The 16,907-nt window shown below is 41.5% G+C and overlaps 1 protein-coding gene and 1 long non-coding RNA gene across 3 annotated transcripts in view; both read right to left on the reverse strand.

Moving 5' to 3' along the window:
* Window positions 1-2,318, reverse strand: part of LOC127632343 (uncharacterized) — a 2,653-nt gene extending 335 nt beyond the window's left edge. The window contains exons 1-4 of one of the 2 annotated variants that reach the window (XR_007969084.1): window positions 1,672-2,318; window positions 1,487-1,579; window positions 1,022-1,362; window positions 1-897 (exon numbers count right to left, since the gene is read on the reverse strand). The exon at window positions 1-897 is cut by the window's left edge and continues 335 nt beyond it. This is a non-coding gene — a long non-coding RNA (uncharacterized LOC127632343). Of the gene's footprint in view, window positions 898-1,021; window positions 1,363-1,486; window positions 1,580-1,640 lie in introns of both variants that reach the window. The other variant, XR_007969083.1, reaches the window with a different exon arrangement.
* The window catches only part of LOC127632341 (collagen alpha-1(VI) chain-like), a 57,952-nt gene that overhangs the window by 21,051 nt on the left and 19,994 nt on the right, over window positions 1-16,907 (reverse strand). Inside the window, 5 exon segments of the mRNA XM_052110888.1 lie at window positions 6,894-6,956; window positions 8,806-8,841; window positions 8,938-8,988; window positions 9,067-9,129; window positions 9,227-9,289. Of these exon segments, the coding sequence (XP_051966848.1) occupies window positions 6,894-6,956; window positions 8,806-8,841; window positions 8,938-8,988; window positions 9,067-9,129; window positions 9,227-9,289 (276 nt within the window).

Genomic DNA, 16,907 nt, shown 5'->3' on the forward strand with positions numbered 1-16,907 from the left:
GAGGCGAGTCACTACACCACCACGAGGACTTGAGCACATTGGGAATTGAGCGTTCCAAAATGGGGAGAAAAGTACAAATTGGTAACGTTTTGCACATGTTCCATCTGTGATCCATTAAATATATTAAAATATATAAAAGCATGATATTGTGCAGTATGAGAACTTCCACGCCCACTGTGCCGCTAGTTTCAGACTGTGTAGCATAAAGACGTAATAAAATATAATTCATGCTTCTGTCCGGATTGGGCAGTTCGCTCCATTGGGAAGTTTGGGCTCACAGATTACGAGACTTCTCCACTCCTCCCCTCTGCCGTGATTAGATCAAATGAAAACCGGGAATGAAAACATTTTCTCTAAGAAGATAAACTGCAATTTTACACCTGTGGATGTACAAAAGTCTCAAAAGTACAAAACATCAAAGCACAGTGCTGTACATCTGTGAAGTTTCTTCAAACATTTGTGCCGCTGAAGCGCACATACAACAATATTAGTGGTCAGATCCCTTCCAAAAGTCCTCCAGTTCCCAATGGGAATAAATATGATCAATGGTCCCAACGGATGCTACTTGTGGTTTATTGACCACCCCAGATGGACAGAGCTGCTTATTTTGGGATGAATGCTGAATATTTTCACTTGTAAACACAGACATGGTGCAGAACAATTATTTGTACATGTGGTTTCAAAAAGCATCCAAACGTCACAGCAACAGAGCCGAAATGTGATCAAATCCACTCCAATTTTAAGTTTGACTCATTTGATGTGTTTTTCAGACTCAGGAAGTGGTATACGATATTTACACTTGACCCTTCACCCCACGCTTCCTGTAACACTTGACCCTTCACCCCACGCTTCCTGTAACACTTGACCCTTCACCCCACGCTTCCTGTAGCACTTGACCTTTCACCCCACGCTTCCTGTAACACTTGACCTTTCACCCCACGCTTCCTGTAACACTTGACCTTTCACCCCACGCTTCCTGTAACACTTGACCTTTCACCCCACGCTTCCTGTAACACTTGACCCTTCACCCCACGCTTCCTGTAACACTTGACCCTTCACCCCACACTTCCTGTAGCACTTGACCTTTCACCACACGCTTCCTGTAGCACTTGACCTTTCACCCCACACTTCCTATAGCACTTGACCCTTCACTCCACACTTCCTGTAGCACTTGGCCCTTCACTCCGCACTTCCTGTAGCACTTGGCCCTTCACCCCACACTTCCTGTAGCACTTGACCTTTCACCCCACACTTCCTGTAGCACTTGACCCTTCACCCCACACTTCCTGTAGCACTTGACCTTTCACCCCACACTTCCTGTAGCACTTGACCCTTCACCCCACACTTCCTGTAGCACTTGACCTTTCACTCCGCACTTCCTGTAGCACTTGGCCCTTCACCCCACACTTCCTGTAGCACTTGACCCTTCACCCCACACTTCCTGTAGCACTTGACCCTTCATCCCACACTTCCTGTAGCACTTGACCCTTCACCCCACACTTCCTGTAGCACTTGACCCTTCACCCCACACTTCCTGTAGCACTTGACCCTTCACCCCACACTTCCTGTAGCACTTGACCTTTCACCCCACACTTCCTGTAGCACTTGACATTTCCCCCACACTTCCTGTAGCACTTGACCCTTCACCCCACACTTCCTGTAGCACTTGACCCTTCACCCCACACTTCCTGTAGCACTTGACCTTTCACCCCACACTTCCTGTAGCACTTGACCCTTCACCCCACACTTCCTGTAGCACTTGACCTTTCACCCCACACTTCCTGTAGCACTTGACCTTTCACCCCACACAAACCAGCTGAGGAGTCGGACTTCAGAAAAGTGTCGAAATTGTGTTTCTGGGGAACTTCTGAGCTCAAATGTTCGCTGACTAACACGGTTCTTGTTTTACAAAATACACTGAAAAAATGACGCTGACGAGTGCTGATGATCCTTCAGTCTTTGCTTCATGACAAATGAACATTCACTCATATTCCAGCAAAGTACAATGTTGTAAATCACCCATCCTCCATCTAACCATTAGTTTAACTCTTCTCCACACTGATAACCTCCGAAAAACCTCCATCATGCCAGAGACTTCTCTAAACCCAACATAACAGAACATTAAACACTAACAGTGTAGAAATGCATCAAATAACACTTCATTTCAAAACGTGCTCATGCAAAGCATGCTGGGAAATGTAACTCCCCTGTCCCGTTTCAGAAACACTTTGATGCAACAAATCTTTTCTCATAATCCCAACACGACTGGATTAAGTAAACATGGTTGGATTGTACACAGTGAAACTAAATTGAGAAATAAACCTGAAGAATTGTGTTGGATGAACTCAGTTTATTTAAGTAAATTGAGAAAGCAGTAAAAATTATTCGATCATCACTTTGATCATTTCATATCAATGCAATCAAATCACTATTTATGACTGTGTTGAATTTAACTAAGACTTCACACAATATAATCAAGTTCTCAGCTCAAACAAACATATTAGGTTGATTTTAAGTGTGCTGGTTTAGTTTATTTAACTAAAGTTTATTTTTCAGTGTCTTTCAATTATTTAAAGAGCACTTCATAGTTTATTCGTGCATGCATTCAACAAGGACGAGGTTGTTTAGCTCGCATAGGTCCTGAAAAAGAAAATTTGGCTCTAACAAAAATTCTCAAAACAAAAAGCTGCCAAACTTCAGTTTCACAAGACTTCCCTTAAAGACATTTGACTCCAAGACGTCCAATAAAAATACTGCCTGCTTAAAAAAAGGCCGGTCTCTTGAACTTTACTTCCTTGAATCCATGACAACAAGAGACCCAGAAGTTGCTTGAGCTTAAATCTGGAGACACAACCGAAATATCTCCAACATTACCTTTGACACTCGAGAGAGAGAGAGAGAGAGAGAGAGAGAGAGAGAGAGAGAGAGAGAGAGAGTGAGTGAGTGAGTGAGTGTGAGAGAGAGAGAGTGTGTGAGTGAGTGAGAGTGAGAGAGAGAGAGAGAGAGAGAGAGTGAGTGAGTGAGTGTGAGAGAGAGAGAGAGTGTGTGAGTGAGTGAGTGAGAGAGAGAGAGAGAGAGAGAGAGAGAGAGAGAGAGAGAGAGAGAGAAATGCTAACATGGGACGACCGCTAAACAGAAAGCTCGACTCAGCATTAGTGGCAAAATGTTGATCACAGAAAACAATTCTGAAAATACCAAAATTGTGGTTACAGTAATGCACTTAAAATGAGTAAATGAGGCAATGCAATAAACGTTCAAATGCACGCTGGGGTGAAATAACAGTTTTGCACGTGGTATTTCAGTGCTGAAACCTGCGTCTTATTCACCAACCGTCCATAATCTAGTTTAAGCAAGTGCTGAAATTGTCTTCTGCCGTTCCTGTCCGTGCAAACACGCCTCCGTTCGATGTCAATTAGCCTCATTATAGACCGTGCTTCATTCACAAAAACTGCCCAGTGCAATTTACATCACGCTATTACCACCAGATGAAAGCATGCGGTAAAATACATTTTATTTTTGTGGACATTTTTCTATCTATCATGATCAGCATTAATTCATCAAATGATGCAATGATGGCGTTTTAACCGGAGTATATCCAGATGCACGGTGTTGTCGAGGGCACTTTCTTCAGACGCCTTTCCTAGTTTCCATCCACCTGTCGCACTATTTTGTTGTCGACAAAGCGAAAATGTGAGAAAAAACAATTGCGACATTTGCAGTCTTCTGCCTGTTTCCATTATGGTGTGCGTGATGCCTAAAAACAAACACGTTGTGGCATAAGTTTTGGTTTAGCGCAACAGAAATCTGCCCTGAAGCCGTTTCCAGTCAGAAATGTGTTTAGCACTAATTCACCTCCCAGATGTGCCTGATGTTTTTCCTCTGAAGTTTGGGTAAAATGGAGAGATTATTGAGACAATTCATTGAAATTAACCAGTTTACTGTCATTTTAATTAACAGATAAAAGCAATCAGAAGAGGAGGAATTGTAGTTGCTCTTCTGATGGGCATCTAATCCTTCATCTCATCTAAAGCGTCGCCATGACAACTGCATCATGTCCCGCATGTTTCTCCAGTGACTTAATCACCAACTGAACTTGATGATCATCTCAAATTTATTTTAGCTTCATGATGTAAAATTACATTTTCTGAAGCAGCAGTAAATGTGATCCGAGGTAAAGATGGTCAGATTTAACATATTTAAACACTTTCAAATGTTCAAAAGCTGTTTTTCTGAGAGTGAACTCATCATTGGACGAATAGTTCTGATAGTCTTTAAAAAAGTCTAGAACATTCTGAGAACGTCATTCAGACGACTTTATTCATCTACAGAACAGGGTACGGCTCATTTAAGTTTGTGTAAAGAAAAGGCAAATATACGTCTAAAAATATATATTTTTTTTTGATTTGGTAATAAAAAATTTTCATTTAATGCTTTTTTCATTTGGTAATAACATTTTATTTAATACAGGCAATTTTGTGGCATTTTTTCAAAAGTAAAACTAAACAATAATTTAACAGAATTGGGCTGTAAGTGTTCCCAAAAAAAAAAAAAAAAAAAAAAAGCACTGATGAGTTTCTCCAGTATTGTGTATTTATTTTAAATTTAAAAAAATATTTGTGCACAGAAATGATGTCGTTTATATTGTGGGCTAATTCAGTGACTGCCGTTTATTATTTTGAATGGTGTGAAAAAGCAACTTTAATAAATATACGGATGTTTACAGCGATCACATTAATCACAAACAGTGTTCGTTCATTTGTTCTCCTTGTACTTCTCAATAACCGGTGCATGATACGAGATATCTGTGTTGCACTCCTGGAAGTGTCCCGTTTGCAGATCGGCTCTATATGCCGTAAAGATCAATCCATAATCACGCACAATAAACTGGCTTTCAATACCATCATCATGATTAACACTGGCTAACGATTGGGGTCACATTCTGTCATGTGACACTACATTTTTGCGTTAATGCCAACTTTAGCGACAAAAAGTGTTTCCAAACCATTTATTCGCGACATTTGATGTATGGACAGAGAGTTTATGTGCTTGAGTTAAACGGAAAAATATTATGTCGACATTTGTGCCATTTTATCGATAATGTGCATCAGCTTTATTTTGATGCGCTAAAACTTTTTTCGTAAAAAATCCTTGGATGGAAACATAGTTAGTGATGCTGTTCAATCCTGCCAAAGTGTGTCAGATTATGGTGGTCTGCTGCTGCATCCTCCTCTAAATAGCGCTCTGATTCGGCCCGCAAAATGTTATTTGCACGTGTATACAGTGTTCGGCACGTTGGCGCCGCTGTCTGTCGAGTATAATTTCATTAATGAATCGAATGCAAAACCAGCGCAGACGTGCAAATAACCAGCGCTTTTACTGTGCACGATTCATTCTTATTCAATCCCCCCCGCTGTTTATATAGTGTGCCCTTAAAGCTCAAGTGTGTCATTTTTTCCGCGGGGTGGAAAAAATGACTATCACTGTGATTCTGCATATCACTGTGGCATAGCGCGGCGCCATTTTGATGCCCATTGAGCATAACGCGGCGGCTCATTTCAACTTAATGCGGCCCATTCGGGACGTTTCACGGCCGGCCCGGTTCTCTCGATGGCCAGTCCGCCTCTGAATGGCCAAAGTGTGCCAGCCCACCGGGAAAATGCCTGGTATGCCAGATTACCAGTCCAGCCCTGGTCTCAACCAATGGTATGAATTGGGGGCAGGACTATCTGTTTGTCAAACAATCACTGACAGGAGGAATGTTCAGGATACCCATTTGAAAACAGGTCAATAATTGTGATGCTAGCAGGACACTTCACCTTTAAACATCAAAACGAAAAATTTCTCACACCTAGAAAAATTAGAAAATTAATTTTGCCTAGTTAATAAGTTTATTTGAATGTGAATTTGCACAGAATTCTGATATTTCCTATATAACTCCACTGTTATTTGCGTGTGCAAGAGTCTCAATCCTCACAACGAATCTGTGCACGCTCAAAAGCTTTCACTGTTGGAAATTCTTCTCCCCGTCCAGTAGGGGGCGATATTCATGAAGAATGTGAAAGTGAAAGTGGAGATTGACTGAGCTGGGGGGAGAATGGATACAAAAAAAATGGACAAATATTGATCTGTTTCTCACCCACACCTATCACATCACTTCAGAAGACATGGATTAAACCACTGGATTACATTTATGCTGCCTTTGTGCTTTTTGGAGCTGGTCACCATTCACTTGCATTGTATGGACCTACAGAGCTGAAATATTCGTCTAAAAATCTCCATTTGTGTTCTGCAGAAGATAGAAAGTCTCTAACATCTGGGATGACATGAGGGAGAATCTTTTCATTTTTGGGTGAACTGTCCCTTTAAGCCTTACAGCATTCCCGATATGTCTATAATCCACGGGGTAAATATCTCTTGAAGTGACAACAACAGTACAGTACACATAAAGCATTGAACCTGTTGACTCTTCTGCTACATTTACACGGAGATGTTCGTGGTTGCTGTAGCTACTTCAGCTGTCCAATAGCAGAGCGCTCCTAATAGCCACTCCTGATTTACGAGGTGGGACTTGTCGGGATACAGGTGGAAAAGTCCCGAGTGCATGCAGAGCACGTACGAGGAGAGAGCGAGTGAAGTCTTGCACACACAAAAACAACACAGTAACATGATTGTCCGAATTCTAAGCATCATCATTTTGCTCGTGCAGAATTGTGGCACAAATATAAATCCATAAACCTGTACTAAACCCGGAACATTCCTTTAAGAGAGAATAACAACATTATGGAAAACAGGGATGAGATAAGCACACCATGGAAAACTGTAACTGTGCCGAGAGACTGAAAGACTTCGATAAAGAAGAATAAAACAGGAAGGAGGAGGACAGAATGACTCACATCTAATCCAGGATCACCTGGTTCTCCGTCATCTCCCTTGGGTCCAGGAGTTCCTTTTCCACCCTTGAGAGAGAAAAAGATGAGATGAGAGGAATTGTCTTTGCGGTGTCCGCTTATCTGCCGACTCTCAGTCTCAGTCTAGACAATGTGCATCTGCTATGAATGAGCCGAGTCAGCTGCTGTCCACTGGCACTGATCCAAACACACGCACATACCCCTGCTGAATCAACCCGTGTGCTCCAAATAATCATGAGTCAAATGTGCTATTAAAGCACTCATATATCAGATGAATCACCGGTGGTTATCTTTTAATCCGTGGATAAATCTGAATTTCGTGACGCTCTATGCACATGAGTTATGTGTCTGTGAAGTGCAACGGTGACTGCACACTTAAATCAGTATTTAAAATAAAGAGTCATGTAAAAAGCAGGTATCACTTTACTATAAGCTTCTATTTGTTCACTTTAGTAAGTGTAGAAAGTATCATGAACTGTCAATGAACAACATAATTTTACAGCATTAATTGTTACATCACGTTACAATGGAAGTCAATGGGGACATTTTTGGAGAGTTTAAAGACAGAAATGTGACGCTTATAATTGTATAAAAGCACTTACATTAATCCATCTGTTAAGAATTGCTGAAAGCTGTAAAGTTGTTTAAATTGTCATTTCTAGTCATTTTGGGGTTTTTGTGTGTGTGATTTTTTTTCTCCCCTTTTTCACCCAATTTGGAATTCCCAATGTGCTCCAAGTCCTCATGGTGGCATAGTGACTCAATCCGGGTGGCGGATTCGCGCATCTTATCACATGACTTGTTGAGCGCGTTACCGTGGAGACGTAGTGCGTGTGGAGGCTTCACGCTATTCTCCGCAGCATCCACACACAACTCACCACATGCCCCACCGAGAGCGAGAACCACATTATAGTGACCAAGAGGAGGTTACCCCATGTGACTCTACCCTCCCTAGCAACCGGGCCAATTTGGTTACCCCATGTGACTCTACCCTCCCTAGCAACCAGGCCAATGTGACTCTACCCCTAGCAACCGGGCCAATTTGGTTGCTAAGGAGACCTGGCTGGAGTCACTCAGCACACCCTGAATTCAAACTCACGACTCCAGGTGTGATAGTCTGCGTCAATACTCGCTGAGATATCCAGACCCCCACCTGAAAAAGTATTGTTAATGCCACCTTGTACTGGAGGGGAGATTAGATATTATTAAACATACTATTATTTGTTCTCGTAGTGGCGTGTTGTGCGTGGATGCCGCGGTGGGTGGCGTGAAGCCTCCACACGCACTATGTCTCCGTGGCAACGCGCTCAACAAGTCACGTGATCAGATGCACGGATTGACGGTCTCAGATGTGGAGGCAACTGAGATTCATCCTCCGCCACCCGGATTGAGGTGAGTTACTACACCACCACGAGGACCTACTAAGTAGTGGGAATTGGGCGTTCCAACTTGGGAGAAAAAGGAGGGGGGGGGCAGTATAACGTGATTTATATATGTTCATCATGATGTCGGGTATGCACACTCTGTTATTTACATTGCAATGCACACTGGGATTCAAAGTCGGTCAAACTTCAGTTTCGCCACTTTGTGACGTGTCAACCCAAAGAAACTGTCCCCCACCTCATTTTAAAACAAAGTGACGCCCATAACAGTGAATTCTCTGACTGGTGGATCTCTCTTCAGAATTAGGGGTAATGTAGTTTTAAAAAATGCAAGTTGGATTTAATAAAATATGAAGCAAGATAACACATACATGTGGCTTCGTCAGAAACATTAAACAAAAGATTAACGACCTCGAAGTCAATATTTATGTATTATCACTGAAAGTGAAATTTGAACAACCCTACGGTCGGGATCTATTAAAAGAGAGATCTTCTGTAAAGTTCAGGACACTTACAGGTGCTCCTGGGTCTCCCATCGGTCCAGGATAACCCTAAAATACCAAGTACACATATGAAGAATACTGACACAAAATGACTTTTGAGGGCAAGATGTGCAAATAGCAAACTAGAATTGAGAGGTACTCAACCTGGAAACCATGGCAACCCTCGGTTCCATTTCCTGGTGGTCCGTCTGCACCCTGAGCAGGTTAAAACATCATTACATGGGTCAACGTGTCAGGTAAAACACCTTGTGAAGATCAACAGGACAAACTCACCCTCTCTCCCATCAGGCCTCTGTCTCCTGGGGCCCCTTTGATTCCTCTGGGCCCTTTAGGCCCCTAATATGCAGGAACACAACATGGGAAATGTAGGTCAGTCATGGGTGCAAAGATGGATCTGGCTGAAAGAGAATCAAAACTAGTTATCCGCACTCACTTCTGTCCCGGTTCGACCCTCATCACCACGGTAACCAGCTGTGCCATCTCTTCCTGGCTCACCCTGTTGGAGAGATTTGACAATAAATTGTTTTTCCTAAAGACATCTGAATGTTAAAATCAAGGCAGTTTTGTTAGGACAAGAGTGGAACAAGTGAGCATTCGGTAAAGTATTGTCCAGTCGGAGTCCTGACGTCTTGGTTCGGGTGTATTTGGCGATAATGACCGGCTGACTGAACATGATGCCTGACTGAAGTATTACATGGCAACTTAAGAATCGCAAGCTCTTTCCACATTTAATCATGTGCAGGATAGGGGTCTGCGTATCTCAGCGAGTACTGACGCTGACTATCACACCTGGAGTCGTGAGTTTGAATTCAGGGCGTGCTGAGTGACTCCAGTCAGGTCTCCTTAGCAACCAAATTATCCCGGTTGCTAGGGAGGGTAGAGTCACATGGGGTAACCTCCTCGTGGTGGTGATTAGTGGTTCTCTCAATGGGGCGTGTGGTGAGTTGTGTGTGGATTGTGGAGAGTAGCATGAGTCTCCACATGCTGTGAGTCTCCGCGGTGTCATGCATAACGAGTCACGTGATCAGATGCACCGATTGACGGGCTCAGAAGCGGAGACAACTGAGACTTGTCCTCTGCCACCCAGATTGAGGTGAGTAACCGCACCACCACGAGGACCTACTAAGTAGTGGGAACTGGGCGTTCCAAATTGGGGAGAAAAGGGCCTTAAAAAGATTTGCTCATGTGCAGGATGTGTGTTATACATACCAGCAATTCAATGTTCATTAGATTAAAAAAAATTCACATCACGAATGAAATGACTAATAGTGAAAGTGCAAATTTTACAAATCAGTAATTTGCATAAAAAAAGACTTTGTTTATCACAGAAATATAGAAATAGAACTAGTAAAAAATGTTGATGTCTGTAATGTTTATTTTCACTAGTAGAATTTGATAATTACTCTTGTTCAAAACCCAAAGATAGACCGCAGAGTCATACGAGAGACATGAAACTAGTATGTAGCTATGAAGGTAATTGGTTTCCTGGGACTACAGTCAATTAAACAGTTAAGTGGTCATAACACAAAGTATGCACTAATTGACCAATTGGAAGCAAGTATTCCAGAGAGCCATGTAATAAGATCACTTAAAGAAGGAGAGTAAAAAACTGACATCTAAATAGCGGACATAAATGGTGAGGTAGAGTTGTGATTTTATTGTAAAACAAGTCAAAATTAACTTTGAAGTCGTGCTTCACTTGCACCATTTAATCAAGCTTTAATATCCGAGTCTGTTTGCATGATCTTTAAGAGTCAAGAGAGTCGACATTCAACACAGAGAGTCATTGAGGTCTAAAAAGACAACGTATCGGAATCAAACGGTTATCTAATGTTTAACCTCTGACTGGCCTTAGAGATCCGAGCCATTTAATCAAAATATACTTTTTCATATCTGACACATGGACAAATCAAATGAAAACAATGGTAAGAATTGAGAGAGCCTTGGCTTGTGTTCATGAGTTCAGAGAGCGCTCCAGATTTCCACCGATCTGAACGCTTGGTTCTTTCCCTCCCAACGCTTCTGGAAAAACATCCCTGCCAGGACAAAACCAATAAAAAGACTTTCTTTCCCAGAGTCATTATCAGAGCTCCTCGTAGTGACGTCTAAAACTCATGATTCACTGCTAACTTTAAAGCGTAGCTGTATCTGCCAGTCCTCGCTATGAGATAGTGAAAGTGCAAAGCTCAGAGCGGCTGGGCCGCATAAACGTCTGCTTTTGAGAAACAGCAGAAGATTGAGAGAAATGCTTGAAACTGAGAAACGGTTCTGCATCCACCACATGCTCCAAACACAACTCTCGTGAGCTCACAGGACATTTCGAGTGATGCGAGGCAAAGGAAATGTGTTCCTCTGTTGGCGTTGCAGTTATAAGAGTTGCAGAGAGACGTCAGGTGCCGACAGAGGAGTTCTGCCGCACAGCTGGTGATGTTGTAAGCCTCAAGTCTCTGCTCATTAGTTTGTTGGGAACTGTTTAGTCAGGTCAGGCATGACCTGTTAGGCACCGTCCAGCCAGTGGCCTTGTGGAATTGCTGAATTCTTAAATCCAGTTGGTTGACAGATGTTCTGAGATGTAAGTTTCTATAAATGCACAGCTATGGAACTTCCAGGTTTGTTGACCACAGTAAAAGTTTATTATCTTTACAACCTGGTCTCATTGAGTGAACGTTACTCTATATGCATTTCTGCAAACTGACTTTTACATGCCGCCGTTTACGTTTAGCTGCAGTTCCCGCTGAAATGAACACCCCACCCCCACCCCCACCCCATGTTCATCGGTTAGGATTAGGTGTTGGTGAAATGAAAGGATCTGTTTTGTTGAACTCTCATTCATCTTTTAGATCACTATTGTTTAGGGTACAGTTGTAGGTTAGAAAGGTACGATTTACTTATTAAAATCTCCATATATAATTCACCTTAAAAACCTCGTCTGATTACAACCTTATTTTGCTCGGTTTTGGCGCCCCCTGCTGGACATTTCACTTGAAAACTGCAGCCAAACGTGTAATGAAGCACGTCATTTCAGTTTCGGAAAAACTTTGCAATGCTCACGTAATTACATGAGACCAGGCTGGTCGTTACGATCTAGTAACTCCAGCTTGGGCTGTTTTAACAAAGATACATAATATGGTTGACGTAAGAAAGCAGTTCTGCACACAAAAGCATTTTAGTGATGAAAACCTGAAAAATGTCTTGCGATGAAGACATTATACAGTGGGATCACTGTCCAGCTGGAAGATCAACCAGAGCCCATTATAAGCTTTCTGGCAGAGGCAGTCAGGTTTGGATTTTGCAACTGTTGGTATATGATAGAGTCCATGATGCCATGTATCCGAACGAGATATCCAGGACCTCTCGCAGAAAATCAGCCCCACAACATTAAAGATCCAGCACCACATTTAAATCTACCTCATCTTTGTGCACCATCTCTGGTGTTTGCTGCCAAAAAGCTCTTTTTTTTGTTTCATCTGACCTTTGAACCCAGTCACATTTGAAGTTCCAGTAGTGTCTGGCAAACTGAAGACGCTTGGGTTTGTTGTTGGATCAGAGCAGAGGCTTTTCATTAAATCCACCTATACTAGGACCAGCCACCGGGGAGCGATCGAGACGTTTTGGCTTCACTTTTGAGGGCTTGTGCGGCACACTTGGCTAAAGCACACAACTGATAATCAGAAGGTTGCTGGTTTGATCCCCACAGCCACTGGATTATGCAGCAACACAATGATCCAAAGCATGGGAGTAAGTCCACCTCTGAATGACTCAAAAGAAGCTAAATTAAAGTTCTGGAGTTGAACTTTAGTCCTTGAACCCGATTGAGATGCTGTGGCGGGACATTAAATGGGCAGTTCATGCTCGAAAACCCTCCAATGTGTCTAAAGCAGTTCTGCAAAGAAGAGTGGGACAGAATTCCCCCACAGCGTTGTGAAAGACTGATCTCATGTTATCAGAAGCGTTTGGAAGTGGTGGTGGCATAGAGGCTAAAGCACATAACTGGTAATCAGAAGGTTGCTGGTTTGATCCCCACAGTCACCACCATTGTGTCCTTGAGCAAGACACATAACTCCAGGTTGCTCCGGGGGGATTATCCCTGTAATAAGTGCTCTGTATAATACATTGGTACTCAGAAGGTTGCTGGTTCGATCCCCACAGTCACCACCATTGTGTCCTTGAGCAAGACACTTAACTCCAGGTTGCTCCGGGGGGATTGTCCCTGTAATAAGTGCACTGTATAATACATTGGTACTCAGAAGGTCACTGGTTTGATCCCCCACAGTCACCACCATTGTGTCCTTGAGTAAGACACTTAACTCCAGGTTGCTCCGGGGGGATTGTCCCTGTAATAAGTGCACTGTATAATACATTGGTAATCAGAAGGTCACTGGTTTGATCCCCACAGTCACCACCATTGTGTCCTTGAGTAAGACACTTAACTCCAGGTTGCTCCGGGGGGATTGTCCCTGTAATAAGTGCACTGTATAATACATTGGTAATCAGAAGGTTGCTGGTTTGATCCCCACAGTCACCACCATTGTGTCCTTGAGTAAGACACTTAACTCCAGGTTGCTCCGGGGGGATTGTCCCTGTAATAAGTGCTCTGTATAATACATTGGTAATCAGAAGGTTGCTGGTTTGATCCCCACAGTCACCACCATTGTGTCCTTGAGTAAGACACTTAACTCCAGGTTGCTCCGGGGGGATTGTCCCTGTAATAAGTGCTCTGTATAATATATTGGTAATCAGAAGGTTGCTGGTTTGATCCCCACAGTCACCACCATTGTGTCCTTGAGTAAGACACTTAACTCCAGGTTGCTCCGGGGGGATTGTCCCTGTAATAAGTGCACTGTAAGTCACTTTGGATAAAAGCATCTGTCAAATGCATAAATGTAATGTAAAATTTAATGTGAGGTAAAGAAGCACAATTTATGATACAAGTGATTTTATTGCTGATTTGAAATGATTTAATGTTCTTTAATTGTAATCATGACCGACTGCTTTTGAGATTTCGGTGTTCCCCCATTCAAGTAGATAGAAGCTGCACTGGCATGACTGGAAATATCCTCCCGAGAGCGTCCCAAAGATGATCGACAGTGGACGACTCACTAGAAAGACTCTGTTTACCCGTTATTAACTTGAGATTTAAAAATCGATATTTGGATCGTTCAAATGAAGATTGTGATGCATCATAAAACATATATTATTACCCAGCTCTTTCTAAGCCATGTTGAAAAGTGGACATGAAAAACAATGTTTTCTTGGGGGGGGGATAAAAATGAAATCTGTTTCCTGAGAGAAAAAAACATGTTCTTAAATTACAGCCTAATGAGTTTCAGGCACCCATTCAACCCTACAGCTAACATGATGTCATCCTTTACTACACAGAGCGTAAGCTATTTCTGTCAGGGAGGAACGTTTGTATGCTTTTAGGTATTAAAACACATCTGTTGCAACTTGCTCAGCCAGGCTTGGTGTCCATCTGGGGTCCATCTGACCTAAGGAACATATACATCTCACTCATTATATTCTCCTCCCAAAGCCCAAATCACTACAAATGGTGATGCACACTACTTTATTCCTCATGTTACCTTCTAAACTATTTAAGGGTCTCACAGAGTGCCCGTGATCCGAGGTCAGTCTGTACGCACTCATCCTTCAAACTCAAGACTAAAACGACAATTCTGCACCATATAATTCTGGCCGAACAGGCAAGGAAGCATGAATGTATAACGATTAGTAATAGATTTAAAGATTCCACTTAAAGGAATATTCCAGGTTCAATGCAAGTTAAGCTCAATCAACAACATTATTGTCATAATGTTGATTACCACAAACACTCATTTTGACTCGTTCCTCCTTTTTGTTAATAAAAGCACAAATGTGTGTTCCAGTGAGACACTTACAATGCAAGTCAATGGGGTTTAATCTGTAAACGTTAAAATACTGTTTCAAAAGTATAGACACAAGACATAAACAATATGTGTGTTAACATGATTTTACTGTCATTAAGAATTATGAATATATAGACAATTATACAACATCCTTGCCATGAAGATGTAATGTCAACAAACCCTAAAGTAACTGTAAAAATGACAATTTAAACAACTTTACCAGTCAAACAATCAGTGTTGTGTAAATTACCAAAAAAATTATCCAATACAGATTACTAACTACTACTCTAAAAATCTAATCAGATTACTTCGTTAAAACGTAATCGCATTACTATTTTCAAATTTTCTTTTAAGTTTCTTTCTAAAACAATTATACAACTATGTTGCCATGACGACAGAACACCGTAACTCTAAAACAACCATAACAATGTTACAGCTCATATAACACACAAGTTTTTAAAAAAAAGAATTGATGTAAGTGCTTTTATAAAATTATAAACTTCACATTTCTGCCTTTAAACCTTCCAAAAATTGACCCCATTGACTTCCATTATAAGTGTCTCACTGGAACACACATTTGTGCTTTATTAACCTGTTGATACACGCCCCCTTTTTGAGCACAAACCAAGTGTGCCGCACAAGCCCTCAAAAGTGAAGCCAAAACGTCTCGATCGCCCCCCGGTGACTGGTCCTAGTATAGGTCATAAGCCCCGCCTCCCCATGTTATTCAACGGGACGTGAGACCAACTAAACAATTAAATTACACTTCACATATCTTTTTTCCAAAGATAGTTTCTGTCATTTACTGTCGTTTCTATCACGTTGATGTCATTTCAAGTGTTTGTTTTCAAAATAAGTTTGTTTTTAGTTATTTGATGCTATAAAAACGCTGCTGTGACATCATGATTGACAGCTGTGATTGACAGGTTCTCTGAGCGGAAGTAGTAACTGAAGCACCAACTGACTTTTTTCGGGATCTTCGGAGGACTGAGGAGATTGGAGCTTTAAATTTAATATCTAAATTTCTATAATTCATTATTTCACACCGTCATAAGTCAAAAGGGGCGTGTGCTTGCGATTGATTCAGCGAGAGTGAGGGCGGGGCCTTGATTTTGCGGCTTTACTTCCTGCTCACTACTGCGCAGGTCTGGTCCCGAAATCGCAACTGCGCAGACTCAAGTCCCAAGATGTCAGCGCCATATCGGGACACTGGCGGCTTCAGTTCTCACCAATGGAAAAGAGCGAAGGGGCGTCGGCCATCTTTTATTACAGTTTATGGCACAAAGCATGAAAATGACACACCTGAGGTTAAATGGTTGTATTTATGGGACCGTTTGGAGTTTGGACACAGTTGTCGTATCTTTTGAAAGAGACACTTTTGACTTTATTTCACAAGTTTCATAATTAATATCTGTTGTATTTTATTAAAGTTAGAGAAGCTGAAGTTTATAGTAATGGAAATATTTTGAACATGTTTTAATAATCTAATAAAACAATAATAAAAGTGTCAAGACACCCCAGAAATACAATGTGCTCAAAGTCACGAGTCTAAAGAAGTTTCGTTTCTAATCTGAAGATGATTTAATAATAAATGAGTTCCTGCAGCTTTAATCTCTGTAAAATCTCTGGAAGTGTTCAGAGTCAAATTAAGCTCCGCCTCTCAAGACGACACTAAATCTGACGGCACTGCTCGACTATTATGAATAAAACTACGCCACATTTTTAAAAATAGACTTTGGAGACGGGCTGGTTTTGTTTATGAGACTCTAATATATCAGATCATAAACAGTTTTACAACATGAATGCTGCTCAGATTGCAGTTTCATGAAGAACGATGACGAAGGCGAGATCTCATGTAAACAATGGAGAATATATCAATATTTCTCACATTTATCACTTTTATGGACAAAAAGTGCGATTGGATGTTTTTAATGAACGCTTGTCATGGACGATTGACCCAAGTGTGTTACACTGGATTCATCTGGCGATCGTGATTTCATAATAAAAGTCCCGTTTTGATATCGCATGTTTTCATAATAAAAGTCCCATTTTGATATCGCATGTTTTCATAATAAAAGTCCCATTTTGATAATGCTTGTTTTCATAATAAAAGTCCCAGTTTGATATCACATGTTTTCATAATAAAAGTCCCGTTTTGATATAGCATGTTTTCATAAAAAAAGTCCCGTTTTGATATAGCATGTTTTCATAAAAAAAGTCCCGTTTTGA

This window comes from Xyrauchen texanus, chromosome 39, assembly GCF_025860055.1.
Source record: "Xyrauchen texanus isolate HMW12.3.18 chromosome 39, RBS_HiC_50CHRs, whole genome shotgun sequence".
NCBI lineage: Eukaryota > Metazoa > Chordata > Actinopteri > Cypriniformes > Catostomidae > Xyrauchen > Xyrauchen texanus.